The 23,336-nt window shown below is 42.3% G+C and overlaps 1 protein-coding gene across 4 annotated transcripts; it reads left to right on the forward strand.

Annotated features, from left to right (window-relative positions):
* Nucleotides 1-62: 62 nt before the first annotated feature.
* AIDA (axin interactor, dorsalization associated) lies at nt 63-22,915 on the forward strand. Of its 4 annotated transcripts, XM_036355231.1 has the most exons (11): nt 74-349; nt 6,817-6,886; nt 11,959-12,012; nt 12,458-12,512; nt 13,887-13,973; nt 14,649-14,712; nt 14,871-14,977; nt 16,083-16,205; nt 18,441-18,563; nt 20,726-20,843; nt 20,970-22,915. In XM_036355231.1, exons 1-11 carry the CDS (start codon nt 240-242, stop codon nt 21,064-21,066), a joined length of 1,008 nt encoding a protein of 335 aa, XP_036211124.1. In that variant the 5' UTR covers nt 74-239; the 3' UTR covers nt 21,067-22,915. The 4 variants fall into 4 exon arrangements, with proteins under 4 accessions (XP_036211127.1, XP_036211128.1, XP_036211124.1 ...); XM_036355234.1 differs by lacking the exons at nt 20,726-20,843; nt 20,970-22,915 and adding an exon at nt 19,033-19,422 and having other exon boundaries at nt 63-349; XM_036355235.1 differs by lacking the exon at nt 20,726-20,843 and having other exon boundaries at nt 65-349.
* Nucleotides 22,916-23,336: the final 421 nt, after the last annotated feature.

Consider the following 23,336-nt stretch of genomic DNA (forward strand, 5'->3'; position numbering starts at 1 on the left):
ACCTAACACGGGGCGGGGCGGGGCCTCGGGGGCGGGGCCTTGGGGGCGGCCGCGGCCGAGCCGCCAAGTTTGGCTGTGGCGGCAAATGGGCTTGGGCGGCTCCTGGGCGGGCGGCGGCGGCGGCGGCCGGAGCGGTTCCTCCCGGCCCTGTTGATGTCGGGGCCCGGCCCGGGGAGGATGGCGCCCTAGAGCCCGGCCTCGGCGGGGCAGGGGCGGGCGGGGACGGGCGGGGACCGGCCATGTCGGAGGTGACCCGGAGCCTGCTGCAGCGCTGGGGCGCCAGTTTCAGGAGAGGCGCCGACTTCGACTCGTGGGGCCAGCTGGTGGAGGCGATCGACGAGTATCAGATGTGAGTGCCGAGCGGCGGGCGGGCGGGCGGCCTCCCCGGGTCCTGTCGGTCCCTCCCATCCCTGCCTCGGCGGCCGAAGCTTCCCAGGGTGGGGCCCCGCGGGCACTGGGTCTCGATCGCCCGGCCCCCGGGCGGCTGCTGCCCTGGGGACACCACGATCCGCGGGCTCCCTGGGCTTCCTCGCCCTTCTCCCTGCCCCCGCCTCCCCCGGGCCAGCCCCCATTCAACAGGTTGCCCTGGTCCCCCGGGCCGCCGGCCCCATCGGGCTGCCTCCTTAGTTCCTTCCCCCCCCCACCCCCCCGTCTCCCGGGTCCCCCGCTTGCAGTTTCCTTTCCTCCTTCCCCCCCTCCCCGCCTCTCGCAGGTTGCCGCCCCTCAATTTTTCTGTTAGAATCTCCGGGGGGTGGAGGGGGTGGAGGGGGGAAACTTGGGTGCTCTCCACCCCTGTTGCAGGCATGAGTGGCTCTGTGCACGGTGCCATCCTCCCCCTGCCCCCCCATCCCCCGGGTGCAGGACTGGAGGGGACTAACTGGTGGCGATGGAGAGGAGAGGTGCGGGGGGGGGGGGGGGCCCCCGGGAAAGCGGCGAGGCCAGAGGTGCCTCCCCGGCCCAAACCAGGGTGGTCCCCCCTCGCGCGCCCCTTCTCCGCCCATCGTTCTGCAGAGCCCTGTTTTCCCCGTCCACTTCGGTTCCGTTTCGGTTTCTGGGACTGTTATGTGCTCAGCAGCGTGTGGGTCCCACCCACCCACCCCCTCGCTCGGGTGTTTTGGGTGGAGCCCGCGCAGGATGTGAACAGAAAAGAGAGCAAAAATGTGAATTAATAGACCACGCACGGGAGCCGCCCCTCCCTCCCGGGCCCCTCCTCCTTTTCCTGTGTGTAATGTATAGCCCCCGGGTGCGTGTGTGGACCCGTTTCTTTGATTTCTTTCCCTTTCTAGTTTCTCCTCTTCCCCCCCCCCCAAAAAAAGTAAGAGTTTTTTTTTTATTACAAGATTTACGTACATATAAAACTTTGATTAGATTCTTGCACATTTCCCTGGAAATAACTGGCTGCTAAAATGCCATAGCAAACGGTTGCCATTAATTTACTTCTTGGGTTAAAGCAAGTTATTGTTTTGAGGCTGCAGGGAATATGGAAAACCATGTGTGTGTACAATCCCCCCACCCCCACCCCCAGTCTTCTGGGAAGGATATATGGTTGATACTTGGAGGAGCTAAATTCTTGTCCTTTCTCTACAATAGTTATTTGTGTTTTTATGTGACCATGCCGTGGAACGTGTACATGTTCTCCTACCCCAGCGGTCCGCAAACTCACTAGTCAACAGAGCCAAATGTCAACAGTACGACGATTGAAATTTCTTTTGAGAGCCACATTTTTTAAACTTAAACTATATAGGTAGGTACATTGTTATTAACTTAATTAGGGTACTCCTAAGGCTTAGGAAGAGCCACACTCAAGGGGCCAAAGAGCCGCATGTGGCTCGCGAGCCGCGGTTTGCCGACCACTGTCCTACCCCATCTCACTGACTTTGAATTGCCTGTAGTTGCAAAAGGCAGAGAAACAGCCCTGCTCTGGGCGGTTCTGCCGTGCATATCGTTTGATTGGCACTTTCACTTGATAGCACTTGTTCTTGCAACTACTCGGTGAGCGCATGATTCTCATTTTACAAAAAGAGGAACCAGAAGCTGGGGTTAAGCAGGCGACCCAGGGCCACAGTACTGGACCGCTGAAATCTGAGGTTTTGCAAAAAGTCCCAATCCTGTCTGCTCTGCTCCACAGTATTTAAGACACTTTGTCTAAGATGTGTCGTGTGTGTAACTTGGGAAATGAGATTTTCTTCATTACCAAAGAACATGCCCTTCCATACTCTCGCCAGTTAGGTGGTGAGCACCTATGTGGGTCCTCATGCTGGGTGTTCGCCAGGATTGCAGACCCTGAAGTGGAAAGCTGCCTCTCGCTGTGATGTGGCGGGACCCTGCAGCTGTTGGCATTTAGCAGCGGGGCTCACAGTGCAGAGTGGAGAGTACCATGTCCAATTGAACTTACAAAGGAAAGTTGAGTATGCAAGCTGTTAGCTAGCCCTGAGGAACAGGCACATACAAAGCCGTTGTTGGACCTCTATACCAGCTTTTTAAGTTCGTCATTCAGAATAGTTCTCAGGTTTTAAAAACTGCCAGTGTGATGATTGGCTTAAATTTTATAGATGTGTAAAAACGAGGCTACGGATAAAATGAGGTTGAAATGGTCAAAGCAGTGCAATTTACAATAGCTGAGATCTGGAAACAGCCCAAGTGCTCATCAGGAGACGAGTGAATAGGAAAGCTGCGGGACATTGACCCCATGGAATACTATGCAGCCGTGAAAAAGAAGGATCTCTTACCCTTTGAGACAGCATGGAGGGACCTGGAGAGCATCATGCTAAGTGACATACGCCAGTCAGAGAAAAACATGTATCCCATGATTGCACTCATGAACAAAATAGATCCAGAGACAGAAGCATGGACCAAACTCTGGAATCTCAGAGGAAAGGCGGGGGAGGGTGGATGGGTGGGTGGGAAGAGATCAACCAAAGAACTTGTATGCATATATGCATAACCCATGGACACAGACCGTAGGGTGGTGAAGGCCTAGGGTGGGGCAGACTAGAAGGGGTCAATGGGAAGGAAAGGAGGTATATGAAATACTGTCAACAATAAAGATTTTAAAAAAATCAGGAAAAAAAAAGGTTGAATTTCAAATTCATATATTCAAAAAGGAAGGCACATTGTCTTTTTTATTGTAATTATCTGTGAGGAAAGGCTGCAGGAAAGACCATTTGGGGACTACTAAATGATGTAAAAAAGAATTGACAGGCTGTAGTCACTGACCGGATATTGAGAGTGAAGACGGAGGGAGGGTCTAGGATAATTGGCATTTCTCACGGGGTAGGCAGCAATGTCTTTATTTTTTTTTATATTTTTAATATATTATTATTGATTTCAGAGAGGGAGAGGGAGAGAGGGATAGAAACATCAATGCTGAGAGAGAATCATTGATCGGCTGCTTCCTGCACACCCTCCACTGGGGATCGAGCCCACAACCCAGGCATATGCCCTTGACCGGAATCGAACCCGGGACCCCTCAGTGTGCAGTTCGATGCTCCATCCACTGAGCCAAACCGGCCAAGGCGGCAGCAATGTCTTTAAGGTCATACTCCATACAGGAGCGCATTTATGGGAGGGGGGTGCTCGGGGAAAGGATGATCATGTTTATTATTACCATAATGTGAGACACTGTAGCGTAAACAATTTCATCACTCAGCAATTGAGAGCTAGGGGAATAAAGACCAGTATGATTTGATTTCCACCATCAAAGCACTGATGGTCTAATTGGAGGATTTCAGAGTGAATTGGGTATTGCAATTACAGAAGCATGAAAAGAAAGTGCTACCACATTGCTCGCTGTTTCCTGAAGATTCTGGTTTACGGCTTTTGTAAAAACACTTTTTCTGTCCACCCCCACCCCCTCTACTCAGTCTTGCACATTCTACCCCGCCAATCCTACTTAAATGTTTCCATTGTAATTAGCACCATCTAAAATTAAAATAAATGATACTTTTCTATATTGGTTTGATGTAATCTCTCTCCCCACTTGAGTGTAAGCTCTTTGAGGGCAGGGTATCCAAGCTATACTTAGTGTCCAGAGTAGTGCTAGGCTATCACAGATAATTGCTTAGTCAGATATTAGATAATTACCGCATTCTGTTGAATGGATGGATTCAGTAGTATGCTGTGGGAACATTAGAGAGTTGATGCCAAAATACTGTTGGAAGATTTAAACGAATTATATGGCAAATCCCTAACTTAGGGTAGAGTGGTATAGAGTCTCTTGATCAGAATCAGATATTTCACAAACCAAATCTGAGGTCTTAGCCTAGCACGTGGATGCTCAGTAAATACTTGTTAAAGTGAATGGGTGAGTTTGAAGACTGAATAATACCTGTTGTTAATCACCTTTACTATTTCTTGCATCAGTGCTACTCAAGTGTGGTCTACAGATTGGTGCTGGTCTGCAATGAGATAAATAAGGGAATTGAGATTTGAGATTTAGAAACTATAGCAATTTAACATCTGCACGATCATTTTTATTTTATTGAAGTACTAGAGGCTCAGTGCACGAAATTCGTGCACTGGTAGGGTCCCTAGCCACTGCCGGCTGGCTGGGGCCTCCCTCCCTTCCCCCAGCCGGCCCTGCCCCCTGGTTGAACTCCCGGTCGAGGGGACAATTTGCATACTACGCTTTTATTGCATAGGATTAGCCTGGAACAGATTTGGGGGAAAGAACTGGTCCTTCACTCTAGACAGTTTGAGAAGCACTGATTTCTGTCACAGATTGCTGTCAGTCAATTACTTGTTTATGTGTTTAAAGTATAATTAAAACTCCCCTTTGAGAATAGTCCTATTTTATCTCTAGGAAGCATTGTAAGGTGAGTTTATTCTCTAGAGAAAAATATTTGATAGATTTCTCACCTCTACTAACAGAGCAGCAACTCTTGCACCTTGCTTGTCTGATATCCGAAAGCATGTGGGTTTTCCCTCAAGGGACACAATCATGTCTCACTTTGCCTTCAAATGGTACAATCATTTATGGATTTAGACAATATATTTGCCTCGGTTTTTAAAAAGTTTAGAATAACTATTGAGGTTTAATTTATATACCACGAGTTCACTCATTTTACATAAGCAATGAAATGAATTTTTAGTAAATTTACCAAGGTGGGTAACCATCACTACAATAAAGTTTATAACATCGTCATCACCCTGAAAAGACCCCTTGTGCCCATTTGCAGTCACTTTATATTCCTACTCAAACCCCAGGCAACTGCTCATCTATATTCTGTCTCTAAAGATTTGTCTTATCTGGACATTTCATGTAAATTGAGTCATATAATATGTGATCTTTGTTTGTGGCTTCTTTGATTTAGCATAATGTTTTTGAGGTTCATCCATGTTGTGGCATGTATCACTACTTCATTCTTCTTAATGCCAAATAATATTCCATTGAATGGATATACTCTTTTTGGTTTACCCCATTCATCGATGGGTGTTTCCACTTTGGGGATGTTATGCATAATACTGATGCTGTAAGCATTCGTGTACAGGTTTTTTGTGTGAATATATGTTTTCAGTCTTTGGGAATATACCCAAGATTTTGAAATTGCTGGGTTATATGTAACTCTGTGCTTAACTTTTTGAGGAATTACCAAAGTGGTTTCTCCAGTGACTGTACCATCCTACCAGCAATATATGAGGGTTCTAATTTCCCCACATCCTTGCCTACACTGTTATTTTTTTCTCTCTTTTTAAAAATGATACCCATCCTAGTGGGTGTGACATGGTATCTCATTATGGTTTTGATTTGTATTTCCCTAGTGACTAATGGTAAGATTGATATTCATGTGCTTATTGGTCATTTTTGTATCTTCTTGGAGAAAAGTCTGTTCAAATTCTTTGCCCAATTTTTAAGTTGAGTTATTTGTCTTTTTATTCTTTAGTTGTTAAAAGTCAATCCTGTGTTTTTGCTGCCTCAGAAATCGCTTTGGATCTTCACTGTTGAGCTGTACTGGTAGCACAGCCCCATCCTTGAAAATTCACTCAAGGCTTAGCTGCTATTTTTAATTTTGATGATAATTGGGCAGACAATGATTTTCATGGCTGACTGGTGGAGTTTTCTTTATTTTCCATGAAAAATGTTTTCAAAAGTATAATTTGGTTGGGTATTACCACTTTGGCATGGCTGTAATATGGACTCATCTTACCAGCAAATTAACAATAGACTGGTGAAGCGTCTCTGGTTGGTACTGTTAATGGTGCTCACTGGAAGTTTTAAGCAGAATCTGGACAACTGCTAATTGGCTTGTTACAGCAGAAATGTATGCATCTAAAGAAAGTTGGGTTAGATGCCATTTGAGATTCTTTCCAGCTCTAAGATTCTTTTTTTACTATCTAGAGCTCAAATTTGTCCCAGTGAAATGCTCTGAAAAGTATATCTTATTTTCATTGTCATTGTATAAAGAGTTTGATTCTAAAGATAATGTAGATTTATACTTTGAAACCAGAACATAGATTATTGCACTTCACTGTCTGTTTTTTAAAATATTGAAATTGTGCCCTGGCCAGTGTGGCTTAATTGGTTCGGCAGCATTCCATGCACCAAATGGTTGCTGGTTCAATTCCTGGTTAGGGCATATGCCCCTGGTGCAGGCTCGAGCCCCAGCAGGGGGCATGCAGGAGGTAGCCAATTGATGTTTCACTCTCACATAAAGGTTTCTCTCTCTCCCCTTCCCTTCCTCTCTCTCTAAAAATGTATAAATAAATAAAAAAAATATTTTTAAGAATAAAAGATTGAAGTTGCTTCACGTTGTTGCACTTGGGATACTTTGCTTTCCTTCAATTCTAAAGAATATGTATATGTTTTTCTTCTTACAGATTAGCAAGACATCTACAAAAAGAGGCCCAAGCTCAACACAATAATTCTGAATTCACAGAAGAACAAAAGGTATCATAAAATAATTGCCAGATATGTCAAATTCCAAATGAACAGGGTTCCGTCTTTTTTTTTTTAAGTATATTTTATTGATTTTTTACAGAGAGGAGGGAGAAGGATAGAGTTAGAAATATCGATGAGAGAGAAACATCAATCAGCTGCCTCCTGCACACCCCCTACTGGGGATGTGCCTGCAACCAAGGTACATGCCCTTGGCCGGAATCAAACCCCGGGACCCTTCAGTCCTCACACTGACACTGTATCCACTGAGCCAAACTGGTTAGGGCAGGGTTCCGTCTTTTGATTCCATTAAGCAAAAACAAAACTGTTATACAAAGAACGATACTGATTATGCTTTGCTGAACATTGTGATCACGTAGAGATACCACGTGATTTGCCACTTAGTGAATTTCTTACTTCATGAATTTCTTTACTTAGCCATTTAGACTTTGTTTATCTTAGTGGAGATCATCTACACGTTGGTTGGGAGGGAAGTCCATAAACTGGAGTTCGATGATGAGTAATTGTATCTTATTTTTAACTCTGAGCTTTCTTAACTTCTCTACCTCCTTTCAAAACAAAACAGGCACTCCCCCCAAAAAGTCACCACTGAAAAAAATTGGTTCAGTAGTTTCGGATAAGATTCTGTCGGCAAAATAAATGCAGAAGATTGCAAAATGTTTCATTGGTGCTCTTTCTCCTTGAATTAAAATTTTAATGTGTCATGTTAATTCCTTGTACTGGTAGAGATGATGAAAAATAGGATGCTTTAAGAAGCTTTACTTTAAAGAGTGAGATGAAATGGGAAGAAACAATTCCCATTTTTTCCCATCAGAGTATCTAATGTAAAATCAGATTTTAATCTCATAGATAAAGAAAAAAGAGTTGTGTCAGTTTTTCCTTCATCTCTTAAGTTCCATCAGTGGATGGAATGTCGGCCTGCGGAATGAAGGGTCCCGGGTTCGATTTCGGTCAAGGGCATGTACCTTGGTTGCGGGCGCGTTTCGGTGGGGGGTGTGCAGGAGGCAGCTGATCGATGTTTCTCTCTCCTCGATGTTTCTGGCTCTCTATCCCTCTCCCTTCCTCTCTGTAAAAAAATCAATAAAATATATTAAAAACAAACAAACAAACAAAAAAAATCGGTCCCCTGTCTCCTGTGCACTCCCTACTGTGGATCAGGCCCAAAACCCAGACATGTGCCCTGACTGGGAATTGAACTGACAACCTTTTGGTGCACAGGAAGCTTTCAAAAATATTTAATGAATAAATGCTTCATTATTAATCTTATATTATTGATATTTATTCATATATGATTATTATTTTAAGGTAAGAGAAATCCTAATCCTAAATCTCTAAATTTTTGAGAGCATAACTTATATACATCTCCACAATATTATTTTAAAGGACTCTAAAACAGAACTACTGATCCCTCAAAACTTTACTAATTGGTGATAAAATATTCATAGGGATTTTCTAATAATATCCACAAAGACTTCTGGTGGAAAGTAAGAAAATTTGTGATTCTTATTTGATCCTCCCTCGTGATTAGTTGACTTGGCTTTCTAGTCCCAATAGTTTTGTCATAATAACAACTGGGTTTAATAGCCAAAGAATAGCCGCCAAAAGCTTTCATTCCATTAAGTTCCCTACTTTGGTGTCATAGATTTTCTCATGTAAGTTTCTGGGCAGAATAGAACATCATGTCTCATGATGCTTAGAAAGTCTTTTCCTGTTTTGAATCAAATTTGGTGATAATGAGAATTCTAGCACTAATGCTTGTATTATATTTTATAGGCATCCCCTTTCTCCTGCCTCGCCCTTCTCTTCCTCCCTTCCCAGCCTCCCCCTAGCTAGAGAGTAGATGACTAGCTGTTTAAGCCTAAAAAATTAAATCCGGATTGAGACTATACTACTTCAACTATGTGTATTTTTAAAACCTATTTCAATTGACTACATTTTAGCAAAATTAATGTAGCTCTTTAATTGTCTAGTTTTTATTCCATCTTTTTCTTTGTAACTGCTCTTTTTGGAGTTGTCAATTTCCCTAGCAACAATAAACTAAAATAGCCAATATTCTGAAAATGAGGACATTACCATTTCTGTATCATATCAGGCATGAATAATTAATTTGAATGAAGGCTGATAATTTAAATGTTTCTGAATTTAAACTTCACTTACCCTCAATGTACATTAGTTACTAGTCAGTTCTTACTCTGGTACAAGTGGTCTGTGCTTGTCAGTCATTTTTGTGTCCATTTGTTTCTAAGAAAGGTGAAACAATTACAGTAGCAAGCACTTGATTTTGACACCAATAAATCCAACATGTTTTAAGAGTCATTATTACATCTGAAAATGATAGTGTTTCACTCGTTTTTTAATACTGATGTTGGGTGTGGTCCCTTAAAATAGTTATGAATAATGCCTATTGGTATTTTGCCATAGTTCAGTAGATTCCGGCTGAAAAGCTGTTGCTTCTGCTTAACTTGAAGAAATGTTCATTTTAAAATAGGTTTATTAGTGGACTCATAGTTGTTAAACTACATTTTACTTTAAAAGTTAAAAGTATCAAATCAAATGGATTTTAGAGTAAAGAAGGAAAAGGAGTTAAGTAATATTTTTAAGACTTGCTCATTGATATATCTCGCTTAATACAGCAAAACCCTTTTTAAAAGAGCATTTTTGAAAGAACAAAAAGTATGGCCAAATGGTATTAAAATAATAAATGTATTGCTTTTTTATATTTTGTATAGAAAAAATTTGATGTGCAGGGCAGTTTACTTAACCTCTGTTTAATTTTCACATCTATGAAATGACTGTCTCTAACTGATAGAATTATAGTGAGGATTAAATGAATTAAAGCTTATAAATCACTTAGGAGAGCTTGTCAGTAAGTGCTCTATAATTGTTAGCCATTACTGCTCCTATATTATTACATTTATGTTTAACATTATTTATTAGTTTTGTCAGAGTTGAGTGGTATATTTGAATAACAATGATTAGATTTTATTTAGAAAAGATTTACTGATTTCTATGCAAAAGCTATTTGAGCCCTAACTGGTTTGGCTCAGTGGATAGAGCATCGGCCTGCGGACTGAAGGGTCCCAGGTTCAATTCCGGTCAAGGGCATGTACCTGGGTTGCGGGCACATCCCCAGTAGGGGGTGTGCAGGAGGCTGCTGATTGATGTTTCTCTCTCATCGATGTTTCTAACTTTCTATCCCTCTCCCTTCCTCTCTGTAAAAATCAATAAAATATATTTAAAAAAATGTCTTTATATAAAAAATAGCTATTTGAGATGTTATATAAATCTGTCTTGAATCCTTTTGTGCTTAACATTTAAATGGAATCTTTAAATGTAAATTTTCAGAATGAAATTGGGTGTTTTCTAAACTCTTACGTTGGGATTAAAAGGAATGTTTAGATTGTGGAGGTAATTAAATATGGTTACTTGTGCATTAGCCAAGAGTCACATCTTTCAACCGAAGGACTTGTATACATGTATATAAGCCAAACCAATGGACATGGACAACAGGGGGATGGGAGTATGAGTGTGTGTGTGGGGGGGAGGTTGGGGGTTAATGGGGGGGATGAGGACACATTTGTAATACCTTAACTAATAATAATAATAAAAAAAAAAAGAGTCACATCTTGCTCGGTAGTGGTTTATTTTGTGAGTTGCTGTGCCAGCTTTTCTTATTGATATAATAATTGCAATAATGCACACTAGCCTAAGCACCGGGGCCAGGATGATACTTGTCACTCCCCTTTGCTCCTCATTATCTTGCAGAGAAAGCTGACAAAAGAAAACCGCCAAATTCAACGAACATTTATACATTTAGGAAAACATATCATTTGTTTGCAGAATAGTTCATTGTGAAGGCACTGTAAATATTGTACAAAGGCACTTCAATTTTATGGTCTAGATTGGTTTCTAATAAAAACTTAAGAAATGTCTTTTTGGGGAGGACTTGAAAGTATAGATGGGCATAATTTGGCTGCCTGCTCTTACAGCTATTTCTTCTATGGGTGTCCTCCTTTTCATAGCCGCCCTAGTCATTCACGTTCTTGTTCATTACCATTTACTTGGATACTTGAAATAACCCGACTGATCTTACCTTCAGTTTTTTACCTTTTCTTCTTCATCCTATGGATTCTGTTGTCACAGCAATCTTCTAAAAGGGCAAATCTGATTGTCATTCTGTGTTCAGAAACCTTCTGTGTAACTTACTGCTAAAGTAATGACTGATTCCTCAGCTAGTCATTGAAGGTCCCCTTCAGAATGACGCCCCCATCCCCAACACACACACACACACACACACCCCACACTTCAATTTAGTTGGGGACAAATGAATCATGACAATCTTCTAAGCTTTTTAGTTTTAAAAATCCTCCCAGTCACTGGATCATGTGGTCTTGTCCCATTTCTTCAGAACATACAGTGGCTTACTCTGCTGAATCTTACAGAATCATGTGTCTCTTCTTTAGATTACAGTGATCCTGTACATGTCTTATCTTATACCATAGAAGCTGAGCTTATTAAGGTCAAGGACTATGTCCTGTCGTTTAATATCCATTTTATAGCTCATATTATATAAAACAGACCTGACTGTAAAACTTGCCACCCTTCATCACAGGTATTAATTTTGCTTACTAGTGCCTATGTATTTAATTATGTAAAGTCATGATTGGACTTAGTCAAAATTAAATTATATCATGCTAACTTTCAGATACTTTTACTTTTAAATCTTTTAATAAATTTCAGGCTTTATGGAGAAAAAGAGAAGGCAGAGTTTGGAGGGAACAGGTTGGAGGTCCTTTTCATTGCCCTTTAAATTATGTCATAAAGCTGTCGTCAAAGTAAACTTAATTTAACATTGGTTGTGTGGCACATTAGGTCTCCCTCATCCCAGCCCTTTGCTGCCTGTTTCTCTTCTTTAAAATCTGCAAGATGCTAAAAAGAAAGAGAATTTAACTTATTTTTAGAAATTATACATCCTTTATCAATAAAAATTAACTGGTGATTTTGACAACTACTAGCTAATGGTTATAATATTTGGTATTTATAACTTTTTCTTTTTTCTACAGAAAACCATAGGCAAAATTGCAACGTGCTTGGAATTACGAAGTGCAGCTTTACAGGTAAATAGGTTTTTGCCCCTCTATCTGATATAAGGAAACCACCAACTGTTAGGTCTGCAAAATTAAGGAAAAGAAATTATTATGAACTATTCTAATGAAACATTAGGCATGCCTACTAAGAGTAGTATTGTCTCAGGAGGGTTTTATAGCAATAGGAATTCATGAGTTAAGCTCATATGAAAATATTTAGTTCATTTTTTTATAAACTAGAACTAAAAGATATAACTTTAATTTTTTTTCTGTTATTATTATTAGTCTGAATGTCCCCAAAATACAACAACAAACAAAAATCCGCTTCAGACTTGTCATTTTCTACTTTGAAAGCAAGAAATAGATACATTTATTTTGGCTACTTTTGGACTATTTAGTTCTTGCCACTTAAAAGACATCGGGTATAATGAAATCTTTATAATAAAAAGATGTAATATGTATATTTTGAATTCAGTCCACACAGTCCCAAGAAGAATTTAAACTGGAGGACCTGAAGAAGCTAGAACCAAGTAAGTTTTTCAGTGATACTTGTTTCACAAATATTCATTAGATATATTAAGATTATTTAACACAGCCCTGACCAGTTTGTCTCAGTGGCTAGAGCGTCGGCCTGTGCACTGGAGAGTCCCGGCTTCTATTCGGGTCAGGAGCGTGTACCTTGGTTGCAGGCACATCCCCAGTAGGGGGTATGCAGGAGGCAGCTGATCAATGTTTCCCTCATTGATGTTTCTAATTCTCTATCCCTCTCCCTTCCTCTCTGTAAAAAGATCAATAAAATATATAGTTTAACAACAACAAAAAAAAAGAATCATTTCCTACAAGTTGGTGTTTGATACATTTTAAGTTAAGTGTACTTAATCCAACTAGCCTCTGCCTGTTCTAAGACTGTAGGCAAAGGAAAATTAATGAATGGCTGTACCTTTCAATATGTGGACTTGGTTGCTTTGTTTTGCTAATGTATTTTTCCTTGAGGTTTTTAAATCTCTTGATAATCCTGTCTGAAATATACTAAAACTAAGATCTTGAAAGTACTAGTCATTTAATTTCCTTATGTTAATCCTCAGTAATATCAACATATCACATTTCAAATCTCTGCCACTTCCCCCTTAGCCAATTCAGCTGTACAGTCCGTTCTATTCCTTGAACAAGTCAGACTCGTTCCTGCCTCAGAGCCTTTGTTGTTGCTCTCGCCTGTTCTCTAATACTTGGAAAACCCTTGTCCCAGAGCTACTTAGAGACGGTTCCTCTCATTCCAGGTCACAGCTCACACATCTTCTAACAAGTCAGTTGGGAAAGGCCTACCTTGCCACCTCAGCTGAAGTTCTCTCCTCCTCCACTTGTACAGGCTTCCTGTTTGCGGCCTTTATCACGCTAAGCGCAATCTTATGTTACCTTGTTAAATTGTTGGCTCATCTGTTGTCTGCTTGTCCTCACTGTGGCCTCTGATCCATATGTGAGGGCAAGAAACCTCTGTCTTGATCACTGCCATATCTCACACATCATGGGACATTGTGGACATTCAAGGCACATTTGTTGAGAAGAGGAGAGTGAGAGGAAGGATAAGGGTGAGAGCTGGAGGGGGAGAGAGAGAGAATGAGAATGAAGGAGAATCTAGACACAAGTCTCAGATTTCTCTCTCAGTGAAGGACTTGGTAGGGGTGCTATATTATAAGAAGTCTGGTAAACACATCTCACTCCTGTTGAAGTCGTATAATGGCAGTCTGTGCACTGGGATTTCCTCCTTTGAGATGACAATACGCCATACCTGTGTTAGCTTTAAGCTGCAGGACTCCAAAGTTAGGCTGAATAAGATGAATGTAAAGTCCTAGGAACTTCTTGGATTGCCCAGTTAATGCCGTTACTTCACCTTCATATAATTGCAGGTAATTACTGGAAACCCATAAGGCTAGATATGAAGCACATACTTATAGCACCTCTCCAACGTAGGCAGAAGAGTAGAACTCCTCTCTGTAAGTTTACATGCCAGAATGTAATCACTGAGCACAGCCATAGTCCAGGAGGTGGTGCCATAGCGTGTGGTTTCAGACTTCCCTTGAGGATAAGACTTTCTTTATGTTCGTGTGCACGTATGTTATGTATATGTATGTATGTAATAACCTTTATCATAAACGATAATGTTGATGTGTATGTGTATAACACATGTGTGTTTACAATAAACTTTATAAATGAACAGTATAACCAGGTTTACCAAACTTTACCAGTTTCATGTAGTTGAGGGGAAATCTAATCAGGACATAGAATAAGGCATGTTCATGTACCTCTGATTGGTGATCTTTGATGTCAGTCTTTAAATGTTGTGCTCCAGGAAGGAGGCATTCCTTGTCTGTCCCCATGTCTCACCTGGGGCTTTGTGCACAGAACTATTTGGGGTTTTTTTTTCCATGAGGGCTTGGAGGCGCTGGAACCTATCCTCTCCTTATAGAGCTTTGAAATTATCAGTGGCTGGAGCATCCTACGGAGATTTCCATTTGCTAAGACCTCTAAGTCCATGGACAAATACACGATAAGATTGGCCATTTGCAAAAATTATTACTATGCAGAGAAAATTGATTAAAAACAGTCATTTGTGGTAAAATTTTAAATTTGATTCATAGAATTCATGTTCCTTTCTCTTTTTATTCTAGTCCTAAAGAATATTCTTACCTATAACAAAGAATTCCCATTTGACGTTCAGCCTGTCCCCTTAAGGTAAAGTAAATACGCACCCATATTCGTTTTCTTATTTTACACCTATTTGTGTCAACATTGTTTATATCAGCATCTTACCTGGGAAGTGAGCAGCTGGGAGGCTTCCCTAGAATACTTGGTTTTGTAGCTCATTATATTTTCTGTCCTTTTGCATGTAGAAGAATTTTAGCACCTGGTGAAGAAGAGAACTTGGAATTTGAAGAAGATGAAGAAGAGGGTGGTGCTGGAGCAGGGTCTCCTGATTCCTTTCCTGCTAGAGTTCCCGGTGGGTATCTTTGTTTTAAAATAGTCATATCTTAATCCCAGGCCAGGGTGATTGGAACTGATTTTGATACTTGCTAGTGGGGAGGAAGACATCTCCAGAGCCCGTGTCAGTCTGAAGCAAGCGTTTATGGCCATGTTATTGGCAGGAGCTAATTTGGAAGTGTGGTCTGAAAGTATCTTACTGTGTCAGGGGCCCCAAGACCACCCTCAGGTTTGGTCATTCGCTAGGAGGACTCAGCATACAGTTGTACTCACAGCTGTAATGTATTGCAGTGAGAAAAGTACAAGAACAGAACCAGCAAAGGGAGAAGGTATGCGAGCGAGTGGGGAAGCCGGGCGCGAGCTTCCGGGGGTCCTCCCTGTAGAGCAGTGATGGCGAACCTTTTGAGCTCGGCGTGTCAGCATTTTGAAAAACCCTCACTTAACTCTGGTGCCGTGTCACATATAGAAATTTTTTGATATTTGCAACCATAGTAAAACAAAGATTTATATTTTTGATATTTATTTTATATATTTAAATGCCATTTAACAAAGAAAAACCAACCAAAAAAAAAAATGAGTTCGCGTGTCACCTCTGACACGTGTGTCATAGGTTCGCCATCACTGCTGTAGAGTCGAGTTGTGATTAATTCCCCCAGAGACAAATAGGGGCAGCACACGGAGATGTGCTCTGTCGGCCAGCACAGTGGGGACTCAGTGCCCGAGCTGGTACTGGGCTGATCCCTTAGCCACCCTCTGCCGAGCACTGGCCGAAGTCCCTCCTCCCAGAGGCAAGCAGGTACTCAGCACAGCCCGCCTTGTTTGCCCAGACAGCTTAGGCACAGTGGCCGTTCCTATCAGGGGCTGTGGGAACCCTCCCCGAATCCAGGTTCCCAGACACGTGCCCAGGGCTGACCTTGCAAGCAGGCCTTTCCCAGAGTAACAGCCTCGGCCCAGCTCTGTTCACTCTTCCCTGTGCACCGTCGTGGTCCTTGTTTCATCAGTCACACTGTGGTCATTACGCCTGGGGCTGGGGGGTGGCGGTGGGCAGGAAAGCAAATCACGTAAAATGTTGACTCTGAAATGACCCGTGGAGCTCATTTCTATTGCTGTTTCTCTGTTACCAGGTACTTTATTACCGAGGTTGCCGTCAGAACCAGGAATGACGTTACTAACGATCCGAATTGAGAAGATCGGTCTGAAAGATGCCGGGCAGTGCATTGACCCCTATATCACAGTCAGTGTGAAGGGTAAATAACTGCCTCCATGTTTTCCCTCTGGTGACTTTTATAAAATGTTGTTTCTCATTGGGATAAATGGGGCGGCGGGACTCCCGTGTCTATGACAGCTCAGTTCACATTCATTCTACAGTGAGGCAAGATCCCCGAGAAGAGGGCATCATTCCTTCTCCGAACATTTCTGAGAGATTTACTAAAAGCATTTTCCTGTTATAACTTACACTCATGTTTGCTTTTGAGGTTTTTTTCCCCGATGTCTTTTATTCTTAAAATTCCATCAAGGGTGCTGCCTAGACATATGCACTGTCTTCACGGCAAAGACATCCTTCAGGAAACAGGTTTAAAAAATGTCTCCCACCTCCCAAGGGTGTGTGGTTCCCTTTGCACAGCCGTGCTCTCTGGTCCCCTGGTGCCTCCACGTGAGGCCCCCTCGTTTCTGTCCAGGAGAGCCGTCCGTGCCCAGGTGGGCAATGAATCATCCGTGGAGAAGGGAAACAGGACATATCCGTAAACATCCACACCCAGAACGCAGTCCTGGGGGACGCTAAAAAGTGGCGTGTTTCTTGTCCTGAACTATGTGACCAAGGTTATTAGCCCTTGGAGTGCCAACCAATATCCTAGGACCTATGCTAAAATTGCCAAGGCGTTTTTGCTGATTTTACAGCAGTTTAGGAAAAAAATTATGAATCGCTTGTAAATGAAGTTACATATTCAAAAACTTAAGGAAACCTTTAATACACTGACATATTTAGCAATATCATCATCACTAATAAAAGCAGACTTGGAACTGGACGCCATTTCAAAGCTGTGATAGCGCTCCCGGCACTTTTGGCGAAAGACAGGAGGAGTGGGACTCCGCTCCCCGACACTCTAGGGGTTAAACGTGGTTAGTCTTAGAATTTGTTTTTTAACTATCCAGTGATTGACGCCTTGAAAACAACTTTTTCTGTCTTTGGCTTAAGAGGGGAACCATAGCGGTTGAGTTCTTTTGTTGCATCGCCACGCATTTTATACAGAACTTTATTGTAAAGCACTCTGGAGCCTTTTAAAAATAATGACTAAGTGATTGAGAATGAAGTTGTCATACAATTATTCAGAAATGACAACACAGTTAATCCCACCCACAGTTAATCTGCAGTTTGAGGCAAATCAATGAAACAGATCTGGACTGCAATGAATTGGGGGGAGCTTTCACCAATGGCAGAAATAAATTCAGACGCATGTGGGTTCATTAGTACCAAATAAAAGAAAAAGGAACTCGGCCACAGAGGAAAATTGTGACACGGAGAAACCACGATCCACAGCACTAGTGCGGTGCTGCCTTATCTCCTGATGTGCAGTTATCAAGTCCAAGGTCGCCTGGAAAGCATTTGTGCCCGACACTGTTCATAGGCCCTTAGCAAAGCTGCATATCTCATTTGGGAATATACACGGTAAAACACACAATGTCATGATAACGTGATAGCTATTATGCATACACCTTGGACTGAAATACGTTTTTGTGTAAATATCTTTAGGAACTGAAATAATTAAATGTGCTAAATCGTTTTAAGTCCCTTAAGATGGGTCTGTGGAGTAGCACACCGAGGAGTCCTTACTCGAGTCCCCATTGAATTTGATTAAACTGGAAGATTCCCGGCTCCAGGAAATGAAAACCATGCTCCACACGGAGTGCACCATCTGGCTGTTGTAAATCAGGTTATGTTACAGCAAATGGAAGCAGAATGTATGTTATATACATGCAAAAGCATTCACGTATGGAGAGGTTTCATTGGCAGCTTTCATGCCCGATCGGTCCTCCGACTTGAATAGAACAGGGGAATTCTGATAGAGGTCAGTTCACAGGCCCTCCCATGCCATGCAGCTGGTCAGGTGGGACGTAGGGATATTATTCACATTCCAAAGTGTTATTGCACACAGGACTATAATGGCCTGTTCCCTGGGGAAGACACAATGCTCCTTCACCTCTGAACTATAGGATCTCATTGTGTGCTCTCCAGGCTTCCTCAGGTACCCAGTCATGGCAAGGCTTCCTCTGCTGGTCCCTGAGGTCCCCCCCTCGCTCCTCAGCTCCCTCCACATACCTCTGGAGACCACAGGTCTTCCTTCAGGTGGCCGCCCACACCAGGTGGGAGCTCCCGTTAGCTGGGGGTCTGCCGGCCTCTAGGAAACAGAATCCCGGGGGTTCCTGTGTGTTTGAGTCTGTGCATTTGAAGGCTGCTGAGCAGAAACTCTTTTCCTCTCTAGATCTGAACGGGATAGATTTAACTCCTGTGCAAGATACTCCTGTGGCTTCACGAAAAGAAGATACATACGTTCACTTTAATGTGGACATTGAGCTCCAGAAGCATGTTGAAAAATTAACCAAAGGTGTGTAATCGTCAGTAACTGACCCCTTGTGCTCGGAGTTCTCCTCTTGTTCATGTGTGTGGGCCTGGTGGACCCAGCAGCATTGGAAAAAGGAAATGTCACATCGTGTTTATGGAATTGAATGAGATATGTATTTATATTTAAATGTGGGAATCGGGAGTTGTGTTATCTAGTTGTATAATAAATAACACATAATAAAGCAGTCTTCCATAGTAAAATCTTATCATCTTTAACAACAGAATAGAATGAAAGCTTTCTTATATGAAGGGCTGAGGAAGCAGGGCTCCCTAGGATTAAGGCTCACTTTTTCCAGCGGAATCTATTGGGCAGACAGACCCTGTCGTTTGCGTTAGTTGGCAGGAGGATGGGAAAGGACATAAGCAAATGATTAAAAAGGTGAAGTCACATTTCCAAGTTGCACGGTTCTTGGGGTGAAACGTTTCTCTTGCCTTTGTCCACCGGATGCCAGTGTTCTCTGAACAGAAGACTTTGGAGTCCCTTTACCACCGGAGATTCAGTTGTGGTGTTTGCAGTGTTCAAACCCCGTGGGAGGATCGCACAAGATACACATGTGCCTCTTAAACAGTTGCTACATCCTCTAAAACAGTGGTCGCCGACCTTTCCGACCTCACGGACCACCAGTGGTCTACGGTTGGCGACCGCTGCTCTAAAAGACTTGATCTTTTCCTTCTCAAATCGGTGCTGCTGTTCCTGTGTCCTAAAGGACGGTCCTGCCTGGCTGGTGTGGCTCAGTGGTGGATTGTCGACCTATGAACCCCAGGAGGTTGCAGTTCGATTCCCAGTCAGGGCATGTGTCCTGGTTGTGGGCTCCATCCCCAGTGTGGGGTGTGCAGGAGGCAGCTGACCAATGATTCTCTCTCATCATTGATGATTTTGTCTCCCTTCCTCGCCCTTCCTCTCTGAAATCAATAAAAGTATTTTAAAAAATAAAAGACTTGTCCTGCAGCGCTCCTGGTAGAGGGTGAATCTCTGAGTGTGAGCAGCTTCCTGGTGAGATGCAAATGCGTGGGCCCTCCAGAGTTTGAGAATCGCTGTGTTAGCAGCATAAGTAGGTAGGACGTGCTTAAGAAATAATGTCCAAGAAATGTCAGTGTGAAGTGTGCCTTCTGCAGGAAAATACAACAAAACTTTGTTTTCCATTTTACTCCATTGCTCTGAGAAATGTTTCTGATGTGGGGTGAGGGGGCGTGTTTCACGGGCTATTAGATTACAGTGGGGCCTTGACTTATGAGTGTCCCGCCTAACGAGTTCTTCAAGATATAAGCTGTCTCTCAGCTGATTTTTTGCTTTGAGTTGCGAGCTAAAATTCGGGTTGCAAGCCAGCTTCAGATACCCCACGGCTAGCTGGCGCAGCGAACGTCATAGTGAACGCCACCACATCAGCCCAGCATCACGCGTCTCACTCGTTCACTTTAAGATTTGACATACGAGGAATTTGAGTTACGAGCTCCGTCACGGAACGAATTAAACTCGTAAGTCAAGGCCCCACTGTATGTTTGTTTTATTGAGCCGTGTTCTTGACGACTTGACTCGCAGGGTATTAAAAATAGGACTGTATTCAGAAGTTGACTCCATTCATTTTTCCCAGCTTTGAATTCGTTATGTACAGTGACTCTAGTTTGAACTGATATGAATACTAATGAATATGCTGTACCTTCTTCACGTTTACACGCATGTCAGCCCATCTTCCTAGGCCAGTGATGACGAACCTATGACACGCGTGTCAGAGGTGACACGCGAACTCATTTTTTTGGTTGGTTTTTCTTTGTTAAATGGCATTTAAATATATAAAATAAATATCAAAAATATAAGTCTTTGTTTTACTATGGTTGCAAATATCAAAAAATTTCTATATGTGACACAACACCAGAGTTAAGTTAGGGTTTTTCAAAATGCTGACACACCGAGCTCAAAAGGTTCGCCATCACTGTCCTAGGCTATTCTCATTTCACGGGCCGTTCTTCGATCAGTCTGGCTCAGAAATTTTGCTAGAGTTTGGAGTGACAGCCACAGACATACCATCAGATCGTATAGCAAAGGTTACTTTATAAAAATTATGCCAGTTGCTTGTTCATATGCTTCTAGTGATTAAGAAAATGTATTGACGAGAATGGTGCTGTCATGCTTTTTCCATCCCTTAGGTGCAGCTATCTTCTTTGAATTCAAACACTACAAGCCTAAAAAAAGGTTTACCAGTACCAAGTGTTTCGCCTTCATGGAGATGGATGAGATTAAACCTGGGCCCATTGTAATAGAACTGTAAGTGATGCGCATATGGAGTCAGTACTAATGGAATGGTGACTAGTATTTCTTCTTAGTATGTGACCTTGAAATAGATCAATTATCAAAGTATTTTAAACAGTGGTTTTTCTATTGTGGTTACAGATACAAGAAACCCACTGATTTTAAAAGAAAGAAATTGCAGTTATTGACCAAGAAACCACTTTATCTTCATCTACATCAAACTTTGCACAAGGAATGACCCTGCCATGAGTAACCTGGAACTTCTGTGAATTTTACCACTCACTAGAACCATCGTAGCTCTGTAGAATCCTCTCCCTTCAGCAGGCAGGAAGCAGGCCGTGCCAGGCCAGCGGGCCAGAGGGAGCCCCCTGCAAAGCTGCAGCACAGAACCCATGTCCAGCACGTCACTTGACATGTAAGACTCCTTTGGATACAGGCTTATTGTAGGTTTTGAAACATGTTTTTACTTTTTTATTGATTGTGCAGATAATATTCTCCTTTCTAATTGACCACTACTGCCCTGCTTCCTGGAACAACACTGTTGTGGGTAGGATGTGCTCATCTTCAAACTGACTACAGCAATAAGAATGTACTAGAGTTTACACGTCTACTCCCTTCTGCTCCACTACGCTCTTTTGGTTTTTTGAATTAATGTCAAACTTTGGGCCGATGTGGGTAGGATAGTGTGGAACTGCTTTGGAGAGTTTGGACCAGTTATGCTGTCCCGAAAGTGAATTTCTAGGCCGCTCCTGGAAGGTGGCCTGAGTTCACCTGATCTCACCCTTCTCCTGCGTAGAGTGTGCCTTGGCCAGATCAGTACCCGTATGGGAGTGTTCCCAGGTTGTAGCTGTGATTTTCCCAGAGGACAAGATTGTTTCTGAAAGTGAGCATATTTTTAGTCGTGTTGATTTGCTCTTCTTCTACATCACATGGTTATTCTTTCTGATAGTGATTCTAGGGTTAGGGCGGAACCATCTCAGAATAATTACCGATTTTTAGGTGGGTTAATAATGTCTTCTAAATCATGTAATCTAAACATAATTTGAGTCAGATGCTAACGAGATACTGCAGGAATAACTGCTGGTTTTCTGACAACTGATTGTGAAACCTGCATACCTCTTACAGCGACAAGTATGCGAAATTTAGAGATACTCTATTTTTTTTTATTTTTATTTTTTACATAGGTAGATAGGATTGCCATTTATTTCCTGTTTAGATATATCACCATTCATCCATATGGGAATATGCAGGTCATTAGCTTGTTATAATTTGACTATTTACATTATTTTTGACTTAATGGGGCATAAATAAAACTTTCATAGTATACACGAGGCGCCTGTTTGATACACATTAAATCGGGGTGGGCTTTCTGTAGAGCCCACATAGTTCATGTCACTACTTTCCATGACCAGTGCTGGCGCGAGGGGAATGTGGTGCAGTACTTGGCCTGTTGTTAAACTAGTGTAATAACCTGTCACACTGTTCAGTGTGTTTGCTTTTTAAAATAAGTAACCACAATGAAGTTGTCCCAGCCCTTGCACTTCAAGAGATTTAATCTTTCAGTTGTCCGTTGGGTCAATTTTGTTTACTGAGATGGATGTGGGAAACTTTAGGAGCCTGAAAGAATTCTCAGCCAGGTTTAGTCTGGTTTCTCATCTTGATTAGATTAATTTCAAAACGGTTCTGTCCACAGTAGCTGGAGGGGATGAGGAATTGCCTTAAATAACTTCGTTGTTCACTCAACTCTTAGACTGTGAGTTGTCAGCCCCCCAGACTGTAAGCTCCTCACGGGGCAAGAACCACACTTCCTCCACGTCATGTAAACTGAGGTAGGGGCAGCGCTCTGTACCCTGCTGGACTCAGGACCTTTTGTTTGATGTTGCTGACAAGACCTAAAAAATCCTCTCTCAAAAAACCTACTATTAAAATGTAGCAAAACCGACATATTGTTCTTTCTCTTTTCTCATAGACCGTAAGACATGTATATCAAAGTGTTAATTTATATGAAGCATCTGCTACTGTTCACAGAGTATGTTTTATATGAACTACACATGCCTTTCATCAGTATTAAAGAAGCTTAAATTGAACACTGTGTGAGTAGCTTAGCTTTAATTCAGAACTGAATGAAATAACAAAGCAAGTGATTGTCCTGAAGCAGTAGACATCCCACAGTAAATTATTTAAATTTACTTTCAAATGAGAAAAAAAAAATCAGCCATTGAACAATAACCATAACTGTAGAAATGCTTTCTGGCTGAAACATTGCTGCTTCATAAATGAGATGATTTATAAACCACGCCCAGACACACCAGGACTGGAGATGGCTTCTGCAATAGATGTGACTTTCGAGATGGCCGAGTGTGACGTAACTGAGGGATGGTCCCTGGCCCTTTCTGGATATTGGCAGCTTGCCTGGCTCCACTGCCAAAGTGATGCCACCAGAGGGCTGAGAGTTGGCATCCTGGCGGGGGCAGAGGTGCTGAGGTCGGTGACACGGAAATTCTCTAC

This window comes from Myotis myotis, unplaced genomic scaffold (genome assembly GCF_014108235.1).
Source record: "Myotis myotis isolate mMyoMyo1 unplaced genomic scaffold, mMyoMyo1.p scaffold_m19_p_21, whole genome shotgun sequence".
Classification (NCBI taxonomy): Eukaryota; Metazoa; Chordata; class Mammalia; order Chiroptera; family Vespertilionidae; genus Myotis; species Myotis myotis.